This window comes from Lissotriton vulgaris, chromosome 2_1 (genome assembly GCF_964263255.1).
Source record: "Lissotriton vulgaris chromosome 2_1, aLisVul1.2, whole genome shotgun sequence".
NCBI classification, from domain to species: Eukaryota; Metazoa; Chordata; class Amphibia; order Caudata; family Salamandridae; genus Lissotriton; species Lissotriton vulgaris.
Window position 1 is genome coordinate 2,122,265,440 of NC_141687.1, and position 24,847 is coordinate 2,122,290,286.

Genomic DNA, 24,847 nt, shown 5'->3' on the forward strand with positions numbered 1-24,847 from the left:
CGATCATGTCTTGATCTCGGAGGGCACTGCGAGACAACTGCAGTGGTGGCTCACGGACCGCGACTGGGTCAGTGGCAGATCCCTCTCCCTACCCCACCCGGAGCACGTGGTTGTGACGGACGCGTCCCTCCAGGGCTGGGGAGGCCACATGGGAGAGGCGGAGATCAGAGGCCTCTGGTCTCTGGCGGAGTCCCGGCTCCATATCAACATGTTGGAGCTGCGGGCGATTCGTCTAGCACTGAAAGCATTCCTCCCCTCTGTCCGGGGGAGTGCAGTGCAAGTGTTCACCGACAACACCACCGCCATGTGGTACTGCAACAAACAAGGCGGAGTGGGGTCGTGGACCCTTTGCCAGGAGGCTCTGCGCCTATGGCAATGGCTGGAACATCAGGGCGTGACCCTGGTGGTTCAACACCTGGCAGGCTCTCTGAATGCCAGGGCGGACGAACTCAGACGTCGGTGCATGATGGATCATGAATGGCGTCTGAACTCGGACGTGGCGCAAGGTCTCTTTCAGCAGTGGGGAGAGCCTTGGTTAGATCTATTCGCCACAGAAGAGAACGCGCAATGTCATCAGTTCTGCGCGTTGGAATTTCCAAGGCGGCACTCGCTCGGAGACGTTTTTCGTCGCGAGTGGAGCTGCGGTCTGTTGTACGCCTTTCCGCCTATACCACTTCTGCCCAGAGTGCTGAAGAAGATCAGGCGCGACTGGGCCCAGGTTATCCTTGTGGCTCCGGACTGGGCACGAAGATACTGGTATCCCGAGCTACTCAGCATGTCAGTCTATCCCCCGATTCGTCTGCCTCTTCGGGAGGACCTTCTGTCGCAGCAGCAGGGGACGGTGCTGCACCCGAACCTGTCCAGTCTCCACCTACAAGCTTGGAGATTGAGCGGCGACAGTTGAGGCCATTTGACTTGCCTCCTGAAGTCTGTGATATCATTCTGGCAGCCAGGCGTCCCTCCACAAAGTCGGTATACGCCTGCAGGTGGAACAGATTTGTGGCATGGTGCACAGCAAAGGCTGTGGATCCTCTCTCTGCACCCCTTTCGGAAGTGCTGCTCTTTCTTCTTTCCCTTGCCCAGCAGGGCTCTGCTCTGGGAACTCTTAAAGGGTACCTTTCTGCTCTTTCCGTCTTCTTAAGGCTACCTGATCAGCCTTCTTTATTCAAGTCCCCCATTGTAAGCAGATTTCTGAAGGGCATCACACACATGTTCCCTCCTGTTCCCTTCGTGATGCCCCAGTGGGACTTGAATCTTGTTCTCACTTATCTGATGTGTGCTCCCTTTGAGCCACTCCATAACTGTCCTCTCCGTCTTCTCACGTTGTAAACTGCCTTCCTGGTTGCCATCACCTCTGCCAGGAGAGTGAGTGAGCTCCAGGCTCTTTCTTCTTCTCCACCTTTCCTATCTGTTCATCCTGACAAGGTGGTGTTACGTACACGACCTTCCTTTCTGCCCAAGGTTGTCACGGCCTTCCACATCGGGCAGTCCATCACTTTGCCCACCTTCTTTCCGCCTCCGCATCCCTCGAAAGAGGAAGAGAGGCTCCACTGTCTGGATCCAAAACGTGCGCTCTACTACTACCTAGATCGCACACGCCAATTCCGGGTGGATGACCAACTCTTTGTTGGTTACGTGGGCGCGAAGAAGGGAAAGGCTGTACACAAGAGGACCATTTCAAGGTGGATCATCTTGTGTATCTAAGCATGTTACTCCATGGCGAGGAAGGAGCCCCCTGCTGGGTTGCGGGCTCATTCCACTCGGGCCACGGCGACAACAACTGCCCTGGGCCGAGGAGTCCCTTTACAGGACATTTGCCAGGCAGCTACATGGCCTCGCTGCACACGTTCGCAAGACTACTGCCTGGACAGTCAAGTCCTCCAGGACTTTCTGGTGTGATATTGGTTCGCAGACCCACCACCGGGGTTGGTATTGCTGGGGTATCTATTCTAAGGTAAGGAATCTATCACTAACGTGTCTCTTTCAGATGCACAAGTTACTACTTGTGTAACGATATATCTGTAAGAGACATTAGTTAGTGATAGATTCCTTACCGACCCACCCATCCTCCCCGTTCTGCGAACCGATATCTAGGGTTAAGGTCATCCCCTTTCAAGGCCCTAGTTTCATGGCACCAGTGTTGGTTCTCTCATGGCTCTGCGTATATGGCGCGGAAAAGCTGTGTATCAGAACTGACGTCAGCGCGCATAGGCGGCGTCTAAGTACTCCGACGACGTCATTCCGGCGCTCACGACGCCGACGACGGACGCGGAGCTGCAGGCGACGCCTACCGACGCGCAGGGGTATTGCTACGCAAAAGTTTCCGGATCCAGTCTGACGCCTGGGGATATTCTAAGGTAAGGAATCTATCACTAACTAATGTCTCTTACAGATATATCGTTACCCAAGTAGTAACTTGTGCATCGGTAAAATTCGGTAATTAAAAATCGGTAAATCTATTCTACCTACATCTAGCCCTTACTCTCTTAAACAATCACTTATAGAAACAAATACTTATTTAAACAGGAACTCTTACAATCTCACATATACTCACTTATAAACATCAATACTCACATATACTAGATTAAAACATATGTCGTTACTGATAAAGACATTAGTGAGAGTCATTCACTCACTAACACACACATATACACACTCATCCACCCACATAGTCCTGCACATATGCTGTCTTCAAAACACATACAAACAGTGAGTCGGTCATTGATGCATCTATGTGCAAAGTAATACCCCCACCAAACCATACAGACACTCATACTGATACTAAAAAAACATCTAATAACCCATATACACACACATGTAGCTACTCGCCAACCCATGTAGCCATTTATACACAAAGTGAAACACTGATACATATATTTAAATATTTTAACATTACTCGCTAATATATGTATTCACTAAGATACACCTAATAAGCCAGTTAACCAATCAATTTGTTTTTTTTAAAACATTCATTAAAACATTTATTTAAACATTTATTCTTCCATCAACCTTTACATATACATATATAAAAAATATTTATTTTTCAGAAAGATACACATTCACTGGATGGTGTCATCAGTGATGTCATGAGTGATGTCACAGACCATGTCATGAGTGATGAAATATGTGACGTCATCAGCAGTGCATTGCACGCACAAGTTATAGTGAGTACAACTAACTATAACGTGGAATTTCAATGGTTTTATGTCAGTAAAATTTGCAGCTAACTATAACTGGTGTGAAACCTATGGTTTTTTCCGTGAATTTAATAGGTTTTTTATATGCTAATTCCTAATTATAACTGGTGTGAAACCTATGGTTTTTTCAGTGAATATATATATATATATATATAGGATTCCCGGTCCAGTATTGCCACACACAGGAAAGACGAGACTCGCACTCCACGCTGCTGAGTTATCAAGTTTGTTTAATTAGGCTTACACGTTTTGAGCGAAACCTCTTTGTCACAATATATATATAGTTAGGACCTATTATCCATAGAAAATCCGCAACATTCTATTCCCAATAACGTTGGCTCCGATTGATGAATCTTTGTGAAATTTTCCAAACTTTTGGCCAGCTCTGGTCTGCTCCTATCCTGAAAGTTTCGGGATGATTCGTTAAGCAGTGGCTGAGAAAAAAAGGGGGGTCTCAAAATGCGTTTTCCCGATGCAATTTCCCATAGAACCTTTAGCCACAGCTGCAGCCCGAACTCCTGAACGTAATTACGGCAAATTTGGCAAAAATGTAGTCCTTAGTTCAGACTTTTGCCTTTTGCTTAAATGGTGTCAATCTGTTCAGTAGTTCCTGCGAAAATTACAGGAAAAAGCATTTATATATCTATGGGCGCGGTGAATCCGCGCACCATGAGCGCACCATAAGTGCACTCTTCCAGTCATGCGCTGAATGCTAATTGGCTGTCAAGTGGTTGTCAACATTCGAAACCAGGAACTGCTGGCAGCCATTTTGTGCCTCCGTAGAAGCGAGGCTGAAGAAGTCAGTGGAACAAATGTGCAAAACGTATAAAGGGGGGGTTAGAAATATCCTGATCCTCTAGACCTGCTTAGGGGGTCCCAGAAGGACCCCCAGTGCCCACAAAATTATTATTATTATTTTTTTTTAACAGACCCGACAGGTGCGTGTAGGGTGCGAGGACTCTGCAGTAAAAATAAATAAAACGGAGCCTTTTTAATAATTAGCCCCCAGGGGGGGGGCTAAATAACGGGGGCAAAATTATTAAATGTTATGGGCGGCCCAGAGGGGCCCCCAGCCCCGGGGATCGTCACCCTCCAAGGCTAAAAAAGAAAAAAATTATGGGGGGAGGGTACGAAGGTCCCCAAAAGCTACGGGGACCACCACCCCGGGGCTTTATGTATTGTGGGAGGGGGAATGCATGCCCCCCCTCCTGGAGCACTAAAGGCCCGTCACCCCCCGGGCTACAAAAAAAATGATTGGGGGGGGCTGCAAGGTCTCCAAAGCCCCCCCCCAATCATTGGACCACCATTCCCCAGGGCTTTATGTATTGTGGGAGGGCCGGTTTCTGCAGTGTCCAGGGTGTCCATCCCGCCCTCCGATAGCAAGGACATCTGTTCTCTCTTACAAAATCTAAATCAGATTGCTTTTTCACATGGGGAGCTGCATGTTAGTAGCTCGCCATGTGGAAAAGCAATGCAGGCTCCCAACGTGTAGAAGTTGTGCACCAAAGGCGCTGGAGTCGCGCATCCTACAGATTATGAGTCATGCATTCAGCACGTGCACACCAGGTGGCCGCACTGAGGGCTGCGCTGGGTGCGCGACGTCTAATTTTACCATAAAAATTAGCCCCTATTATTCATTTCTAATATTCTCGGGGACCCTATTCCCCGGGTCTTGTAAAAAATGTTGAGGGCCGTGGTGGGAGCCACAATGCCCCCAAGGTCCCGATGGCTCCCCACGTCCTTTGGGAGCCGCATTGTTTTTCCACACCGGGAGATGCTAACTTACATGTGGAAAAGCAATCTGGTTTGGATTTTGAAAGTGAGAACAGATTTCACTGCTCTGTCTTTCAAAATCCAAACCAAGGGGCATATTATCAAGCAGGGCGATAAAAATTATCGCCGTTTTAATAGGCTTGATAATGTGGCCTTGTGAATTCCACTAGAAACCCATGGTCTGGTGTGAACATGGGCTTCTATTGGAAAGTGGTGCAAGGGTGTTGTAAATCTGGTTTGCATTTTGAAAGAGAGAGCAGGGTGCATCTGTAGGGTAAGTGCAGGTTAGTGTAGGGGTAACAATTACTATTCTAACTCCAGTGGGTGCATCTGTAGGGTAAGTGCATGTTAGTGTAGGGGTAACAATTACTATCCTAACTCCATGGGGGTGCATCTGTACGGTATGTACTGGATAGTGTATGAGGAACAATTACTATTGCAAATCCAGGGGGTTGCATCTGTGGGGTATTTGCTGGATAGTGTATGAGTAACAATTACTATGAAAAAAAGGAGTTAAAGGAGTAGGAGACACACACACTTTCATGGTCAACCTGGACGAACAGAAAGTGACGAGAGTTGATTTCCGATGTGTTAAGCCTTGAGAGCCTGGTTAATCATTAAATGGGGTCTGGCAGATAAGTGCGTACTTATTCTGCAAGAAGCCTTTCGGGGTCTTGCGAAAGCAAGTCATCCTCAATAATTCACATCGCACTACACTTGTTCAGTATCAAAAGACTTTATTCGGCTATATTTCATAACCAGAAAAGTACATGAAATCACATTAAAATTTACAGACATCAAGTTTTTGTTAAAAAGAATAAAAAGGAGAACAGTATACAGAGTAATTATGTACACAGGCCAGAATCAAATTATCATTGTCTTACGCAAGAAAAATACACTTTTAAGAAATGCCACAACGGAACAAACGGAAAAAATTTCTTCCAATGTCTGTATAGCAAAGAATGCAGGGCGGCACTGTCTCTGATTCATATATTTTAGAATTGGAATTATCCATCTTTTCCTGGGTGTCACATAAAATCTACAAAAGAATATAATGTGTATGTCCGATTGAATGGAGACATTGTCACAGGGGCATTTATCCAGTACTTTAGACCAGTCATTCGTGGCTGGGAAACTCAGTAGTCTAAACAAAATTCCAAATCTGAATCTGGTTAGTAGAAACCTTTCATGCTCTTTCATTTGTAAGTTTAGATAGGGCTGAATGGTCCTTCCTTTGGTGATCAGTTGATGGGAGATCACAGTCTTTTTAGCCATTTCACATGAATGTCTTTGGTTCACAAGGAAGTTTAAGCATAAAAATTTCAATGTCTTCCTAGTAATGTTACACATAGATTCTGGCTCATTGAAGAACTCCGGGTGCTTAATGTTGTTACACACAATTTTAATGTAACATAACCATTTTATCCTTTTTGCCCCATCCAACTTTAGAGCATCTCCCAGTATGAGTCTGTTAAGATGACATCTCTCATTTGTCAATACCCGGTGCCATAAAAGTATCGGTTGGATTCTAATTAAGTCTTCCAAGAAAAAAAGACCCAATTCTGTATGGCAATTGCAGTTGGACATACTCATTGTGAGTGCCAATAGGTATCGTAAAAAAACATTTTCAGTTACTTGTAAACTACTGACATTCAAGTTTCCCCATATGCCTGCCCCATATAGTGCCACCGAGACACAGCTAGTCTTATAAATATATATAAGCTCCTTGACTGGCTTTTCCCCCATCTTTTTGCTAAAGGACTTAAGGGCCATTATAGCTTTAGCAAATATTAAGTTCCTAGCCTGTATTGCACTATTCCAATTTCCAGTATGGCCAAAGAGAATCCCCAAGTATGGGAAAGTCGGGGTGTGCTGTAGTGGAGTTGATCCAATGAACATAGTTTTTTTTCCTTTTGTGGACATTGCCACCACAGTTCATCACAAAGGTCTTAGTGCAATTTATTTGTAATTCAAGTTTATCCATAAAGGCACTAAAAGACGTAATCATGGCCTGCATGGCTACAGGGGTCCTTGCCATAAGCACGGTATCATCTGCATAAATAAGTGCAGGTAACCGGCGGGCTGAGGCGTTGGGCATATCATTACATTCCTGCAGGAGTGTGTCCTCTAAATTGTTGATATAAATAGAAAATAAGAATGGAGCAAGGACGCACCCCTGCTTCACGCCCCTTCCAATTCTAAATTCCCTTGTACATTCACCATCCCGGCCAAACCTGACCATTGCACACGCCCCATTATACAGTTCTCTTAGAAAGCTAATAATGTTTGCATCTACTCCCAGAGTAGTTAGAATAGTCCAAAGTTTACTATGATTTACGAGATCAAATGCTGAGGTGAGATCTAGAAAAGTTAGAAAAAGTCTACCTCCCTTGGCCGTTGTGTATTTCTCTATCAAAATTGGTAGATTAAGTACTTGCTCAGTGGCGCCAACACCTTCTCGAAACCCATATTGAAGATCACTTATGATATGGTGTTCCTCTGCCCATTTCTGGAGTCTATCTAGGATGACTCTCCCAATAATTTTAATGGTAGAGTCGAGCAAAGATATTGGCCGGTAGCAAGCACATTAAGATCTGTCTCCTTTTTTAAAAATAGGAATTATAATCGATTGGTACCATGTATCAAGTAGGCCTTTAGAACTAGCAGCATTGAAAGTTCTGGTAAGTAGCGGAGCCCAGAGACCAATGTTTTTCTTAAAAATGTCCACTGGAACGCCATCGGGACCTGCTGCCTTGCCCCCAAGGCTAGACTTAATACCCTTAATTACCTCGTCCAACAGGAAATTAAGATGGAGCCCTTCTATGTACTTTTTCTTGGCCGTTGGAGCTCTTATTTGATCGGTGGTTGCTGCTACTGGATTATAAAGGAGTTCAAAATGCTTAACCCATTCGTCTTCATTTATAGCAATCTCCATGCGAGCCTTTGAATTATCATTAAAAAAAGGAGCATTGACTGGTTTCCAAAAAGCTGTCATGTCCTTAAGTTCAGAGGCCTCCACAATGGCTGCCCATGCTTTGTCTCTTAGCAACTGCTTTTGTGTTTTAAGTGCAGTTTTATACTCCTTACGTAAGGTCTTTATCAGGAGTTGGTTTCTCATCCGGGATTGCAGGGCCAGTTTTAGTTTTTTAAGGGCCTTACTACAGGCCGGTGAGAACCAGCCTCGGGTTTTCATAAAATTCTTATTGGCCTTAACATTCACCCATACATTTTTTTTTATACTAGCAATGATCACTTTGAAATTGGTTATGATTAGTGCGTCCTCAGTTTCCGGGTCCAAGCAGACGTCAAAGTTTGTGCTGCAATCTTTGACAGGTTTACTTAGGAAAACCTCGGGAACCACCTTAGTCCATTTAAGGGCATATCTATTTTGCCTGTTTATGCCCACATCAACAGAAAAAACCTCCGCTCTTTTGTGGACTGTTAGGTCTGTATCCAATAGTTCTATCCTTATCGGGAAATGATCACTAAGGGGGACATTTAAAACATTATAATTGACAATACATTCCCGATAATGTGATGAGATAAGGATAAAATCAATAGTTGACATCAATCCTCTACCATTAAAGGTTGGGGTAAATACAGTCTTATTATAACATAGTTCATTTGCGAACCCTAAATCATAGAAAAACAAGATCTCATTTAGAGCGTTTCACAAGATTGAGTGCTCGAAGTGAGATGTATTGGTATCCCTTTCAGTGGATAGTCCGCAATTTCCTGTTCCAGATCTATCACATATAGAACAGTTAAAGTCCCCACCCCATATTACAGTGAACAATCTGTTGGTACTATTAATAATACCATTTAGCTTATTATTCAGAGTTTTAAGTACTGTCAGTATATCGGCGGGAGGGATGTTATTATAAAAGTTAACTATTAATATGGAAACAGAGCTGTTAAAGTGCACACCAGCAATATGAAAGAAACTGGAATGAGAATATAACTGTAGTTTTTTTAAAGATTAGACGGTTTGAGATATACATGCATAGACCCCCTTTTGCTCGTCCATGTACTGAGCCTACAGCAGGGATGGAAACCGTTTTAAAACCACTCAGATGGTATTCACTCTCAGACCATGTCTCTTGTGAAGAGCTTCCAATCTGGGTTTTCTATTTTTGCTCTAAGGCCGGCTATGTTCCAGAATGAGCTTACAACTGATCCCTGGCTGGTACATAGCCCACTATCTGTAGTGATTTCGGGGAAGACCTCCTCCAGGGTTTCCTTGCCCATAATGGTTTCATGGCACTTATCAGTCACCCTGAGCACTTCCAGGATACTGACAGGTTCAGCTCGACAAAGGTCATTGCTGTTACCTTCACTACTCACATTTGGGGTAAGTTCCCTGATCATTACCATACTCTTAATGTCCATGTTAGCCTTCCCTAGATCAGAATTTCTAGCCTCTATTATTGATGGACTGTTAGACATGTGAAGGCAAAAAGATTTCTCTTTCGGCCATGATACATTAAGTCATTCATTATCATCCATACCAGAGAAAGTGTGAAAAAGATTAGATAGTGGTATGTTCCAGTATTCCCTGGGGTTGTTAGTGTGAGAATTATTGTTATCAAACGATGACCGATATATATTTGGGTACATGGGTTGAAAAAAGAGATTGTCGTTCTTGCTGTGGAATCTATGAACAGTCGAGTTCGGGAATAAATTTGGTCTATGTAGTGTATCAGGTCTACGCATCATTGGAGGATAATTTGTGGGCATATATTGAGAAGAAGGAGTGTCATTCTCATTATAATAACTATGGACAACCAGGTTCCGAATTGTATTTGATCTAAATGGTATGTCAGGTCCACGCATCATAGGGGGATAGTTTGTGGGCCGCATTGATCGATTATTTAATGGCTTCATCAGAGCTTCTGGATAGAAGTAACTCAGATTCCGCGTAGATATGCCTCCCTCACATCTCCCGGGGAACCAGTCACTAATGTATGTGACCAGTCTGTGATCTTTAAAGTTAAGTATGATCACGTCCCCTTTGACATCCTTGGGTCGTATGCCCACCCAGTTGCATCGTCTCACTGATACTATGTCTCCATTGAGATGCATTGGGAGCGGTCTGTTCTTGCGCAGCCAATGGATGACTTTATTTTTTAAACTGGAATTATGTTCAATGTTGCCATCTGGGATAGCCGGAACGCCTGTAAGAATGATAACATAATTTGATGATTCCGGGGGCAAATCTGCTACATTGCTAGTTTTAGTTTTTGTTAAGTACGTAGCCTTGCTAGGGGGATCGTTTTTTACGTGACCTTTTTTTGGTATACCTACGTGGGGTTTTTCTGTAATAGTTTTTTCAGTAACTATAGCAGTACTGATACCCTCTGAGTCTTTTGGTTTTGTTATAACTGTCGTTTTATTGGGTATAGAAATAGGAGTCTCTTTCCTGGGTGGATTATTAGTGTGCTGTTTAGCTATTGAATGTGTTTTACTTTGGTTATTGGGTTGTTGATAATCTGTAGAACTTTGGTTTACCAGGATCTGATCCAGCTTCTCCCCTAGCCTTTTGACTCTTTCAGTTAGCGGTAGTATTAAGGCCTTTAAGAGGCGTTCGATATCCTTTAAAGGCCCTATATAATTGGGGGCAAATTTCGGGTTAACAGTAGGATGCCCATTTGAATCTACCTTCCCGCCATTTTTAATGATCTTATGTGGGGAGTACATGTTACTGGTAGCCATGGGGAGAAGCCTTTCCCCCTTTCTGGACCCACCCTTTCTTCTCCTCTTTCTAGGCGGGGAACGAGAAACGCTATTGGTATCGTTAATGGAATGTTTTTTAGATTTTTTATCAGGTACATTAACCAATTGTAAGTTCGTTCCTAAAGGTGTAAACACAGGGGAAGGACATCCATATTATGAAGTGGTGCTACGTCACCCAATATAGGTGTACTTGGGTCAGTTAATAAGTTAGATATTTGGATTGACTCAGTGATGTTAGAATCAGTAATGACTATAATGTCTTCTGAAACTGATTGTGTATCTTGAAATATTAGTGGTATGTTATCTGTGCTGAATAGGTCAGCATCAGATTCTTTGTGTATAGCTGAGTCTGATAAGATACATGAGTCAACCTTCTGTAGAACAGGAAGTGGTTGTTTTTTGAGGAGTTCGATAGAGAAACGACTATCGGCCCGCCTCTCTGCCAGCGTGATCTCTCTATCTACCTCGCTTTTAACTCTAGCAAAGTATTTGTCCAGTGGGCCAAGAATAGATACCCCTATAGTGCTAGGTAATGGATCCGGAACAGAAGAGGACATCATGAATATGAAGGAATATTTAGAATACGTATTCAATAGAAAACCCTGGTGATGTCTAAATTAGCAAATAGCAGTGGCCCTATTAAACAAAAGCAAATCATATGCAATTTAACTCACAGTGGTATGAAGGAAAAAGAGGGCTAGATACAATGTTAAAATATAGTATCCCTATTCCATTAGCCAAATATCAGGGGGGTGGCCCAGCCCAGCCTCCTGCAGCCCCTGACAGCCACAGACGGTCCCGCCCTTGTCCCGGGCTTCTCCCGGGCGCACTCCCGCCCGCTTCCGCGCAGCGGGGATAATGACGGCCTTTTGTAGGAGTAAAGATGAACAAGGGACGTGTCCTGCAGGGAGAGCGGCCCAGGTGTAATCTGTTGGGCGCACAGGGACTCCTGGGATACGGAGTCCCTGTCTCACGCTCGCAGCCCTGCACCACGCCAATTGAGCCCAGGAGAGTCCTCTTCGTCACACAATGCCCCCAGCGACTCCTGCTGATGAAGGTGCGCTGCGGGACTACACTTGTTATGCAAATGTCGCACATGTTCTTTTTGCAAATGAAGTAAGGAGTGGCAGACAGTGGTGAAACGTAATTCATGTGAATGATTGCTAATGCAGCGATAATGTTAACGTCGTGACAGATAATTTTCACGTTAATTTTTTGAAGATTGTTGATTATACTTCACCTCGTAAACTTTATTTAATCAAACACGCGTACTTTTTATTCCAAAGCATTCTTTTAAACTACCCTTTTTTATTGTTATTATTTATTGTAAGCAACAATTGCATCCCCCTTCGTGTACTTGCAAGGTCATCTGATTTGCTCGTATGTTAAACACAGAAACTTTCTATACCTCTTTTTCATAGGTTGTGAAGCATTGTAAGAAGACGTATTACCGACCAATCCCTTTCCTTGTGCAGATTTTCAAAAAAATGTATTGATTGGCTGTTGTGTGGTTAACTCTACCTTCCTGTTCCTAATGTTGATTGGCTTGTTTTTTCTATGTGACATTACGATACCCTCACCATGTACGTAGCTCATTTTGTGACTCACTTTATTTTACAATAAGTTTCAAAAACTCATTGTGGTAGGGTGTTTTTAACTTAAACTGTATACTCTGCTTATGAGTTTGTTGACTGTAAAGGTATTTGAAAATATATTTTTCTATTTTCTATTGTATCATAATTGTGCTGACTTTTTTCCTTTAGCGTGGAGTACTTTGTCCTTTCATAAAATGTATAATTCTTCAAAGAATCCTTGGAAGAAAAATGCACAAGTTTTAAAAATATTTTTATTGCATCTTTTATATTCATTACATGGGTGAAATGCAAAATCTTTTTTTCATTCATTGATATCACGCGTTGGACCACATTTTTTTTATTTTATCATAAGCACTCATTCCTTAAGTTTACATTATATAAGTGTTGCCCCATCATCTTTATTTTAATGTTAGGGCTTTTTTAACTTTCAGATAAAGTAGAATAGAAGTGCAACGACAAACACTCCCTCACTACTTCATCTTTCTTTTTTTATGTACATTTCATGTCATTATTACATTTTACAATCATTTTTAAAAATTGAAAGCATTAAATTAACATTTGAAGACACAATTATATTATTTATTTTTTTAAAGTGCTTGCGAAGATAATTCTCCTGTTCTTCACAAGTGAAAATTGGTGAAAGCACTACTCAATATAAATACTTTTATCCAATTTTCACTGTAGACGCTATAGAGAATTTTCCTTTATTGCAAAGTATTTCATTTTTGCGTCAATAGTGTATTTATAGTAAATTTTTCAATCATTAAGAAATACTAGCATACTATAAAAGTTATTATGTATTATTCTTTGAAATCCTCTGTTGAGTGTCATCCAACTCCATTTGAAGAATCATAAAGTTGAATGTAAATTAAAATATACATTAACAATATGATCCTTCTGTGGAAATGAAAGATAAACTCAAGATGATACCATTGTTCCTAATCATTACCTTGCACATAGTAATTCCTTAATTAACCTATATTTCTTGTCATGGTTCTTTCATCAACTCGTTATTATATTCCATTTCAACTTAAACATAGTACATTTTATAATCATTTAAATATTTTTGCCGTCTTTTTTAAAAATATCAAACATATACCCATTTACATAATTTACCTCTGTTCGATTTTCTTTCCTTCCTGCATCAAAATTCATCCAACTCCTCTGGAGGGCACATAATGTTTTATGTATTTTTAAATATACATTAACAATATGTTCCCGCTGAGGAAATGAAAGATATTCTCAAGATGCTTCCGCAGCCCCGAATCATTACCTTGCTTGTAGTTTCTTTGCCCTTATTGATTCTCTGAAACAAAACTAATCATCCCACTGGTCTGCTTTATATACTTTTCGGTTACTTAACCGTCTATGGGATCAATGTATTGCTACTCCCACTTTTAACTGTGGCAATTCATTTCTCTTCCATGAGAAAGAAGACTGCTCAATAAAATAACACCTTTTTATTGAAAACGCCCGTCTCTCCATTTCTCTGCACTTTGGTGAAATTAAGCATGCACGATTGACTGAGTGAAATAGCTGTCTATTGTTTTCACACGACTCTAGAGATATACTCTTTTTTCTGAGGGAGCAAAGTTGTAATGTTTATGCGGTTGTCAGAAACGAATCCCTTCTTGTCTAAATCAGGACGGTTAACCCTTTTTCTGAACATTCGAGAAAGTTTTTAGTGAACTCTGAGCTAGCTGGCAAAAACCTAATTAAGTCTAACATAGTAAGTAGAGACCTAGATGACCTCAGTCCTACGTCTACACTGCTGTTTGTTATTCCAATGCGCAGAGCCTATTGGGAATATAGGAACTACACTACAATACTAGGTCTACTGATTGCTCCCCATAACAAATTAAACAATTGCACTTCACGCAGTGCATTCTAACTTTCACAAATTGGGGACGTATGTCTGGTGGTGATGTTGAAGGTGATGCCCCAGAGGTACTTGGTATTGTTGGTGGTGGAGGTGCGTTTTAAGACAGTCTTCTACATTCTTCGTGAGCATAGTTCACAGGATGCATGGATTGGAGGTGCTTGCGCATACTAGCAGTGCCACAGGAGTATTTCTTGTTTGGATCTCCTCTGGACAGTACTGCCTGGCAAATCTTGCATGTTACTTTGGTGGCATTACATTTCTTTTGCCCCTCTGGAAAAGTAAAAAATTTCGATACAATGGATGTGTATCTTTCCTGAGGGGGAGGTTCTGGTAGAAATTGTTCAGCAACAAAATCAACAGAATCAGATGATTCTTGAGGTGATATAGCCAATTTTGTCTCCAAAAAAGGAATTCAGGTTTACAATGAACAAAAAGTGACGTTCTTTTCAGGACAGGTCTTCTCCTACGGAAGGTCTAAGAAGTGTGATAAAAATGGGTAGGGTTCTTTAATAGTTAGAACAGTAAGTGTTATAAACCAATCAAATCTCTTTTGTTTGGTCACATGGGATCCGCGTTGGGTGCGTACACGCAGCACCAACCTAGCGCATCTTCGCGAAATTGCATTTAAAAGTAATATAAGTTTATTAAAAGTAAAAGAATATTTTTTTATGCCTTAATACTTTTATTAAATACATATATATATATCTTTTTGTATATCAAAAAATTTCACGGAAGTTGCGCGCCCCGCGTTGAACACGTAGATGACTTCATGCGGAAACGTGCACACATTGTGTGGTGTGATACGTATATGTTGCGTATGCACTTGAAGTCACGTACGGGTCGCAAAGCGATCGCACACCCTACGCGGATCCTGTAGAGCAATTGTAAAATGGCAGCTACATTCCGCGCAGTAGTTGAGAAAGGTGCGTTTTGCATGCGCGATTCCTCAAAAAAATTGGAAAAAAAAGGAAAATATTATAAAAATATTTTAAAAAATTGAAAAAAAAATATATTATATATTTTTTATTTTAAATATTACAAATGTGTAATAAGATATCTAAAAATAAATGGATTAAAAACATGTAGTAAATCAGTATCAAAGAAATAAATATAACAATTAAGACATTTAAAAATTGTCAGTGAAAAAATCTTTCAAAATCACTGCAAAAAAACATAGGTTTCAGGCAGGTTATACTAAGGAATTATCTTTTAAAGAACCTTTGAAATTCACTGAACAAAACGTAGGTTTGAGGCAGGTTATAGTTAGGAATTATCATTTAAAAAACCTTAAAAATTCACTGAAAAAAACATAGGTTTCAAGCAGGTTATAGTTAGGAATTATCATTTAACTATGACACATGTCAGTTATTCTGCCAATAGACAAATGGAGCCCAAGTTGGTAACTCCTCCTCTTACCCCCACGCATAAACACAGCGGATTCCAAATTATGGGGAGCCAAAATCCTGGCTCTCCAATTCACAAAGGTGGGGGCATCTGAGCTGATCCGTTCAGTGGTGATACATAAGCGTATTAGAGACATCGCATGAAAATGAGGGCTGAGGAGTAACTTGTCCTAGGTACTGAAGTGTTAGATTCACAACCCAATATTACTAATTCGGGAGATAGAACCACCGCAATTTTAAGACTAATATTGATAAATACTTGAACTACGGCAAGTTTGGGGAAAGTGAAAAACATGTGAATATCGTTAGCAGCCGCTAGGCCACATCACGGGCAGCTATGAACCCCGTTGCCTGCCCATTTGGATATTTTGGCCGGGGTGTAGTAAAGGTCAAATAAGGCCATGTAAGATTGTGAGCGTAAGCTTCCGGAAGTAAAAACCGTGCTGGATAATTCCAATGCTTGCGTAATATCCATGCCTGACAACCCAAGCTTATTCTCCCATTTAGTATTTTGGAGGGATAAGTCATCAGGGAGACCTAAAAGAAGGTTTTGATAGATCAACCCAAGTTTTGATTTCTTCAAAATCAAATCCATAAGTGTATTTTTAACAAAAAGAGTTGAATTTCTAATCAGCAGTCTATCTAAGTGACTACGAAACTGCAAATATTTGAAGAAATCGTCCGTATCCAGATGAAACTTCTCTTTAAGAAAGAGAAAAGGGGCCAGTCTCCCCTGAAAGGCTAGGTCTCCCACAATCGTGATGCCTTGCATCCTCCACCTGATTGCAATTTGGTCTTGAAAAATAGATGGTAACAATCTGGCTGCTGCGAGGGGTGTATAGGAATTAATGTTTGATATTGACAATTTCAGCCGCACCTTCCTCCAGACCGAGTGCATGGCCATAATAACTCTGAATTTGTTTTTTTTGTAGTAGCTGGGTGCGAGGACAGATAGTAGTGATCCCTTAACGTCCTCTCCTAAGCCAATTGTGAAAATCGAAGGGCTACAGCTTAGTGGAAGTACAGCTCTATCCCCAAATAATGGGACAGCGAGATATTGAAGCAGGGCTGCCCAGTTGTAAAGTACCAGATTGGGGACTGACCACCCACCCCTATCCAACGGCAAGTGCATCCATTTTGCCGCCCTTCCAGGCTGACGATAGCTCCATAAGAACCTACTGCAACATCTCTCTGCCCTGGCCATTCTAGTGTGAGCAAATTCTAATGGGATAGTCCTAAAAATATACAAAAATATTGGCAGAATAACTGACTTAGTTGGACATGTGTCATAGTTATTTACTAATTCTGTTTCACTGTTGTGGCAGGCTTGCCTTGCATTTTTTACTTATTATAACTGTCTTATGGATGTCATGATATGCTTAAATACTATGATGTATGGGTGTTTTTTTTCAAGCTGAATAATAACAAAATTAAAAAAATTAAAAAAAGGAATTATCATTTAAAAAACCTTAGAAATTCATTGAAAAAACCATAGGATTCAGGGGTGTTATAGTTAGCTGGACATTTCACTCATACAAAACCATTGCAATTCCTCTGTTATAGTTAGTTGTACTAACTGTAGCTCTCGCGCCCGCAATCCTCCGGTGATGATGTCACATATTACATCATTCATGACATGGTCAGTGACATCACTGATAACATCACTGATGACATCATCCACGTGACAATCAGATACACCTCATCATACACTACTGTAACCTTTCATCACTCACTGTAAAACACAGATTACCATATTTGAATCCATTGACACAGCAATACAAGTATCTAAAAACCCACTCAATAATTCCTAGTTCCACACACACATCTAATCACTTACCTACAGATTCACTCATACATGTTGTCAATGATCAATAGAACACTATCAAATATACTTATACAGTTATATTAACATTACACACCAGCACACATCTTATTCAGTTATGCAGCCATCCTACTCACTTTTGCAAACAATGTATCCTATTTATATTTACTCAGCTACACACTTATAAAAATATCACTTCATTTATTCATATAAATAGTAACTCATACTTAGTGTGTTATGCAATCACTATTACACGTATACAATTATCTATACAGTCACTAATGCAATCAATCAGTTTTATGTACACTTAATTATATACAACAACTGTCACATACACTGTCTTTTACTTTTTTCTACTGTGTTGGACATGTACCATTGAGAAATGTTTTTGCTCATCACCACACCCATAAGGATATTCATTCACCCAAACAAGTATTATAATACGTAGTCTTAATCTCATACACATACTGAATTAACTATTCACATATCTTTGGGCTGTCACAGATCCCCCACCGAAGCACACACACATTCACTCTCCATTGCAAATAATCAGTTAACTAATCAATAACTAATATAGACTTTCCTGTAGCAAGTAACCAACTGGTGCAGCAGTTTACACAACAACTGACCAAGTTGTACAGATATTCACACAGTTTAGTCACTTTCCAATATATTTAGTGAGACACTATAAATTACTCAAGTAAACAATCAAACACAATGCTATTAAATCCTCTATCCAGATTTTTATATATCCACTCATTCTTCAATGCAGATTGCTATATATATATAATACATATTTAAATATGGAACCAAACTATTCACTGGATGATGTCCTCAGTGATGTCCTTTGAGATGTCATCAGTGATGTCACTGACCATGTCATGAATGATGTAATATGTGACATCATCACCAGCGGATTGCGGGCGCGAGAGTTACAGTTAATACAACTAACTATAACTGAGGAATTTTAATGGTTTTGTATGAATGAAATGTCCAGCTAACTATAACACTCCTGAAACCTATGGTTTTTATATATATATACATACAAACCATTGGCAGCAATATATATTACTCACTCTTGAAAACTTAAAAAGCACCACTCTTAGCCAATGATCTTGTAAATGGTTTTGAGGACACTTTTTCTGCTACGGACAGCAGGAAAAGAAGGTTGCTGCAGACCTAACTGTGTCGTAAACACTTATGTCTTAAACAAAAATAAGACCTTCCTGTAATTGGTATAAACATATTTTTCTTGTCACAAAGGGCACCTGGTGTGGACTTGTCAGCATGTCAGACAGTGTATCAATTTAGTGCGCTTTCATAGGGTATCAACTCTGGATCAAGTATTGAAAATCAAATACAGTATTGGTGTCAACATAGAGACAGTACTTCCTAAAATACTATAATTCATTTGATTCATAGAACATGCATGAATTATATTATGCAATCCCTCTGGTAAAAATAATATTTTAAGTAGGCTTCGTTAAAGCTTATGTTTATGAAGGATTCCTAAAGGTACAAAAATATGCTCTTGACGTATATTTATGATAATTATAAAATCATTGTTCATATTATTTTAACGTAGATCATTTGCCTAGGTACATGACTTGTCATTCCAACGTTTGGCCCCTAACTGAAGACTACAAAGCCAACTGAGTTCTAATGGTGATGTCTAGTGATGTATGTTAATTTGTTCACATGACTTTTGAAATATAAAGTAATTTCAAAATATATTTATGTTTAGAATTAAGAAAATCACAAATCTTGAGAAACTAGAAAAACTTGATGTATTGGATCTTCATGGAAATCAGGTAAATAGAAGTTTGTATTTGTAATATTTTTTTCATAAAATTGTTATTGATTTTCAAACTGTAATGCAGACCTTCCAGCAGTAGTGACAGTGCAAATAGATATATTACAAGCTCTCAGTTATTTTGCTTGTATTGTGTGGCAACTCCATGATGTCCCATGAGCGTGAGTTGTGACTGCTGGCTTGGAATGTAGATGGTTCTATATGTTGTATTATGGTACACTCATGTCTGAACCACATATGTGTCTTTACCATGTATGCCTTTACTAAACATGCTTTTACCCCGCAATTTCGTGGTAAAGACATGATTGGTAAAGGTACATGTGGGTGGTAACAATCACACCCCTGCCCGGCACCCTGAAAACGGTCCCTTTCGCACGCCCGAGCCCTTAAACTTGACCCCCACACCCTAAAAACTACCTGACCCCAGCCTCCCCGTCCTGAACCCTAAAAACTATCCCCTACGCCTTTAAACTACCCAACCCTGAGGCCTAAATCTGCCCCAGCTCTCACAAATGTCCCTTTTCCCTGCCCAAGCCCTAAAAACTGTCTCCAAGCCCTATAAACGACCCCAATCCTGCCCCTGCTGAAAATACTGAACCCTACCCCTGTAAACTACCCTGACCCAGCCCTCCTGCCCTGAGGCCTAAAACTGACCCATCCCTGAAAACTATCCCTTCCCCCTGCCCCAGCCCTAAAAACTGAACCCACACTATAAAAACTACCTGCCACCCTCAGCCTTAAAAACTTCCCCAACCTGACCTGTCCCGAGCCTTAAAACATAGCCTCCTGTCCTATAAACAACCCGACAACCCCTGAGCCCTAAAACCTACCTCTACCCCAAAAAACCCTCCCACCCCCAAAAACCCGGCCCCAGCCCAACTTACCTGACTGTGTCCTCTCACGATCCTTCCTCATCCTTCCCGCCCATTCCAACAGCTGCATGGTTAAGTCACAAGCGTGGTTCGTCTTGTGGGGGAAACGGCACTCGTGGCTCAGTCCGCATTTTTCAGGCTGTTTCCCAATTCTACATCATCTATCCTTCATGTCCAGATCTCTGTGCGGTTTAGCCAGCAGTGTAGAACACGTGTTTATGGCGAATGACCACAGTCAGACAACATTGTCTGAAACAGCAACATAAATGAGGTTTCAACTGATGAGGGGCCATTTGAACATTAAGGTAGGGGGAAGAGAGAGACAGGGGTGATGCGGAAGTCCTCCAAGTCCACTAATTATTACCACTATGGTCTATCCAGTCATGCCCTCCAAATCCTACCATGTTTGTGGGGCCTCTTGTCTTGCATAGCACCCTCTCCAAATGTGAACAATGAATTGTGCCCTTTTTCCATTCTTGTCGTGTGTGTGTGGGGGGGTCTCTAGAGATCCACCTCTTTTCTATATCTCTTTTTCCGATTGCATATTCCATGCCTATGAATGTGTGGTTGCTTCTAGTGCCTCCCAACTCCTCCAGGACACTCAATAATATCAGTGTGGGTATGATTTCTACTGGTTTTTCCACTGTTGCTGCCGGAGATTGTTGAATTTGTTTCCAGTAGGACTGAATAACAAGCCAGTCCCATCTAACATGCTTCCTGGTACTCCTTGTATACTGACATCAGATACAATTTGGGGAGATACCGGTACCATTCCTCTACAACCCCTCCAGGGTATATTATATTCTGTGAAGGTAACTGAATTGGATGAGGCAAAGGTGGGCTTAGCACGCCAAGGTACGGGTCGCTGTCCTAGCATTTCTCTGTTCACCCTCTTCCTTCGTCGAAGTCATTCTCCCAGCTTGTACGCAAAGGAACCTTGGTGTCCAGGGTGTTGACCACTTACATGCAACAGATTTGAGATATGACACTCTTACTCAGGGTTCTATTGTCAACTTAGCTTCTAGTGAGTGACATGTGCATTACATATTTATTCCTCAGCGTTGAACTTAGTCATTTCTACAGGGTCATTCCTGAACTTTTTGCCTTCACTCTACTGTTTTCTGAACCCCTTTCTTTTGGCTTTAGTACACTGCTCATTTTACCACTGCTAGCCAGTGCTAAAAGTGTGTGTGCACTCTCCTTTAAACATAGTGAAATTTGCTTACCCCCCAATTGGCACATTCAATGTACTTGTCTGTCCCCAGTAAAGTAGCATTGCATGTACCTAATGCCTGCAACTTAAATGCTATTGGTGGGCCTGCAGCACTAATTGTGCCACTTATGAGAAGTTAGCCTGGCATATGATGTCTACTATTCTAGTGGGCACCTTGCACCAGTCTAAACGACCCTTATTGATGGTGGTTGTAAAGTCAACCCTATAGACAAGCTATCCTAGTGGTAGCATGGACCAGCAGTCATAGGCTAAGACTTCAGAGGGCATGTGAAGCAAGCTGTTTTACCAATTATAATCCCTTGAATACCAAATGAAAGGACACCACACAAGGTATATATCAAATATATATGTATTTATTTCTAACACAACCCATCTGCACTCTTTAGGAGGTCAGAGATCGAAGTACATCACAAGTTACTCAATTAGCATACGATAAGTTGCACAAATACAGTTATGCCATAGGGGCCTCACAAACCATATACTAAGTAAGTGGAATAAGAACCACTACAGAAATAGTGAATAGGCCTAGGGCCTAGAGAATATCTGGGGATACACTAAACAACCCAAGTTGAACCCAAGAGAAGTGTGGCTCACTGGTTAGAGCAGGCAGACCCTGAAGCAGACGTCAGACCCGGGACCAGGGTTCAATTCCCGACGTGGCAGGGTCTTGAGCTCAAATGTCCATGGACTCGATAATTCTCGCTTCGGTGCCTGACCTAATCATGGGTTCACACTCTGCAACTCTGGGCATTAAGCTTGCTTAATCTCCACAACGGCCCCCCGCGGCGGGATGCCTGGCTTTCACCTTGGGGATACCCGGTAGGGGCTATCTCACAGGGAAAAACCAGGACGGGTTCCCAAGGCAAGCGCGGAGATACCCCTTCGGGGGTCGATTCTGGCGTTATATAAGAAATATAATAATAATAAAATATAATAATAGGGTTAGGAAGTAGGAGACCCACGGGAGACGCGTGCAGTGTCTAAACACAGTCACAAGTTACCATTGACTTATAATGGAGAACGAAGAAGTTACAAAGTTACTGTTTAAGGACACTTCCGGATGGACTACGGTAGAACCCCTTTAGACTAGGACACTTCGAGAGTCAAGACCCACAGGAGCATCGGAGTACTCGTGTTACCTTACCCAGGGAAGCCGGGTGCATAGGTGTCTTTTCGGGTCGGGTTTCGTCATCGTTTTCTATGGAGATCTTCAAAGTAGTGCTGCAGGTGACCAGAGGAAACGTGTCCGGGTAGATCCAAGGGTGTATCGACCAGGAAGGAACCAGGAGATGTTGTGATGATCTCAGGTGAAAAGGTGAAGCTTGTCTTTGCATCCACGAGGACTAGGAGGTGTCGACAACGACCAGGAGCTGGATTCGAGCTGTCCCACGAAGGATCTAGTTGACTGCAGTGTCGGTATCCGGACTGGACCAAACAAGCCATGGCAACCGCAATCCACGCAGGAAGTGAAGATGGGCTTTGGTTCAGACCAGCAAGGTCTGAGGAGCTTCTCCTTTGCAGGGAAGCTGGAGCAAGCCTGGAGCAACCAGGAGAGCAGTTTGGTTTCAAAGGTTTGTCTTAGGGGGCTCACTAGCCAGCGGACTAGCAACCTGGAAGATGCGTTGAGCTAAAATGCAAGAGCGGGCCCCACGCAGCACTCGTGGAGTGTGAAGGGCTGATCTTCGGTGCAAATGGCGCTCGGGTCTGGGGCTTCTCGTACCCCAAAGCACAACGGCGAAGGTACCTCGTTAGTCTGGCTGTTAGCAAAATTCAGAATGTCCAGGGTGTCTGGTCCCACGTCTCTCGTGTCCGCCATGGGTTTCAGCTTTGCTGTGGATGTGGGTCGGAGTCAGAGAAGTCTGGAAGTCCAGTTCCTGTGTCGCTGAGTCTTCAAGTTCCGGTGGGAGCATCGACAAAGCAGACCGGCAAGTTACTGGTGGTGCCTGTTTGCACAGGGTGGTCACTTCTTGACCACAAGGGAGATGTCTTCAGTCTTCTAGTCGAAATAGAACGTCCAAGGTCCAAGAGTTCTGTATCAAAGTTTAGTTCCAGGATAATCTAAAGTCCTGGGGACACAGCTCCTATCTTTATACTGATTTTAGGGGCTGGATTACCTGCTAGGTCCATCCTATGGGTGGCCCTGGGAAGGGGTGGTTACACCCCTTCCCCTCTGTCCAGTTTTGCGCCAGAGTGGGGCTGAAGTGCCCCAGCAACCGGTTTGAACCGGGCTATGCATAGAGCACCTTGTGTGCCCCAGGCAGTGTCTCAAAAAGCATCTGCTGATGCAGCCCTCCCTGTCCCAATACACATCTGCCTGTCTGGGGAGGTGCTGGCACCTCCCTGGACAGGAAACATACTGTCCAGGCCTCCCCTGCCGGAGTTTCGTCCAGGAGCAGGAGGTCAGACTTGTGTCTGTGGCAGCAGCATCCATTTTGTGATGCTGGGTCTCTGTTTAACTTGAACCGGGTAAAGCAGTAACCTACATGTCTTTTCCCTCTAGAAGGGTGGAATGCTAACCCCACCGCCAGAATTTGTAGGGGGTAGTATTCCAAAGTGTTGGACACCTTACACAACATGTTTTGATAAAGCCAAACCAAAGTTAGCATCAACCGGGAGGATTATATTGCACTTAAGAGTATATGGTATGGCTATATCATAGAACAGCTATAAGGAGATGGTTCCGAAAGCTGCAGAGGGGCTCAGCTCATGCTAAGGCAACCCCTCACATAAATCAAAGCACTCTACCTCCAGGATTGTCGATGCCTATCATAGGAGTGACTTATAGGTGCATATGTGTCTATATATAAAGGTAGATATAGGTATACTATATCTAAGTAAGGGGTGATTACACCACCTTACCCAAGATGAGTGATCAGCGTGTGGTGTCAGTTTGGATGGCCAGCCAGGGGTGGCATAATACATGCTGCAACCCCTGGTAGGCCTTGGATGCACCTATGCCCTGGGTACCTATGGTACACTATACAGGGGCTCACAGAGGTGACCCAATACCCAATCAGGTATGTATCTAAAGTACATGGCATTAATTTAGAGAGAGAACAGCTGGGCTGTGGGTCTAATTAGCAGGCCCACAGCCACACTAAAGTCGAAAAACCTGAAAATCACAGGAAAAGGTGGGGGTGACGATAGGAAGCAGACTCTACTCTCCTACACAACCTCCCCGAAACGCAGGGACATTAAACTAAACTTGACCAGTTGAGTCTTCATGTTCTAAGTGGATATAGATGGAGAGTCTATCTGCTTTAGCATGGTCAGTCCAAGGTCTATGTTCCATGTAAAGTCCATCCCCTGTAGTGAAATGGACCACCTAAGCAGTTTGGGATTTTCACCCTTCGTCTGATTTAGCCATAAGAGGGGCTTTTCGTCTGTCTGAATCTTGAAGTGAGTACCAAGCAAGTATGGCCTCCGCTTCTTCCGTGCCCAAACGACAGCAAAGGCCTCCCTCTCAATAGCTGACCAACATTTCTCTCTAGGGGTCAGCCTTCTGCTAATAAAAGCTATTGGC

The 24,847-nt window shown here is 42.3% G+C and overlaps 1 protein-coding gene across 1 annotated transcript in view; it reads left to right on the forward strand.

Moving 5' to 3' along the window:
• The window catches only part of LRRC49 (leucine rich repeat containing 49), a 1,183,445-nt gene that overhangs the window by 315,329 nt on the left and 843,269 nt on the right, over window positions 1-24,847 (forward strand). The window contains exon 7 of the mRNA XM_086959021.1: window positions 19,150-19,216. Within this exon, the coding sequence (XP_086815147.1) occupies window positions 19,150-19,216 (67 nt within the window). The remainder of the gene's footprint in view (window positions 1-19,149; window positions 19,217-24,847) is intronic.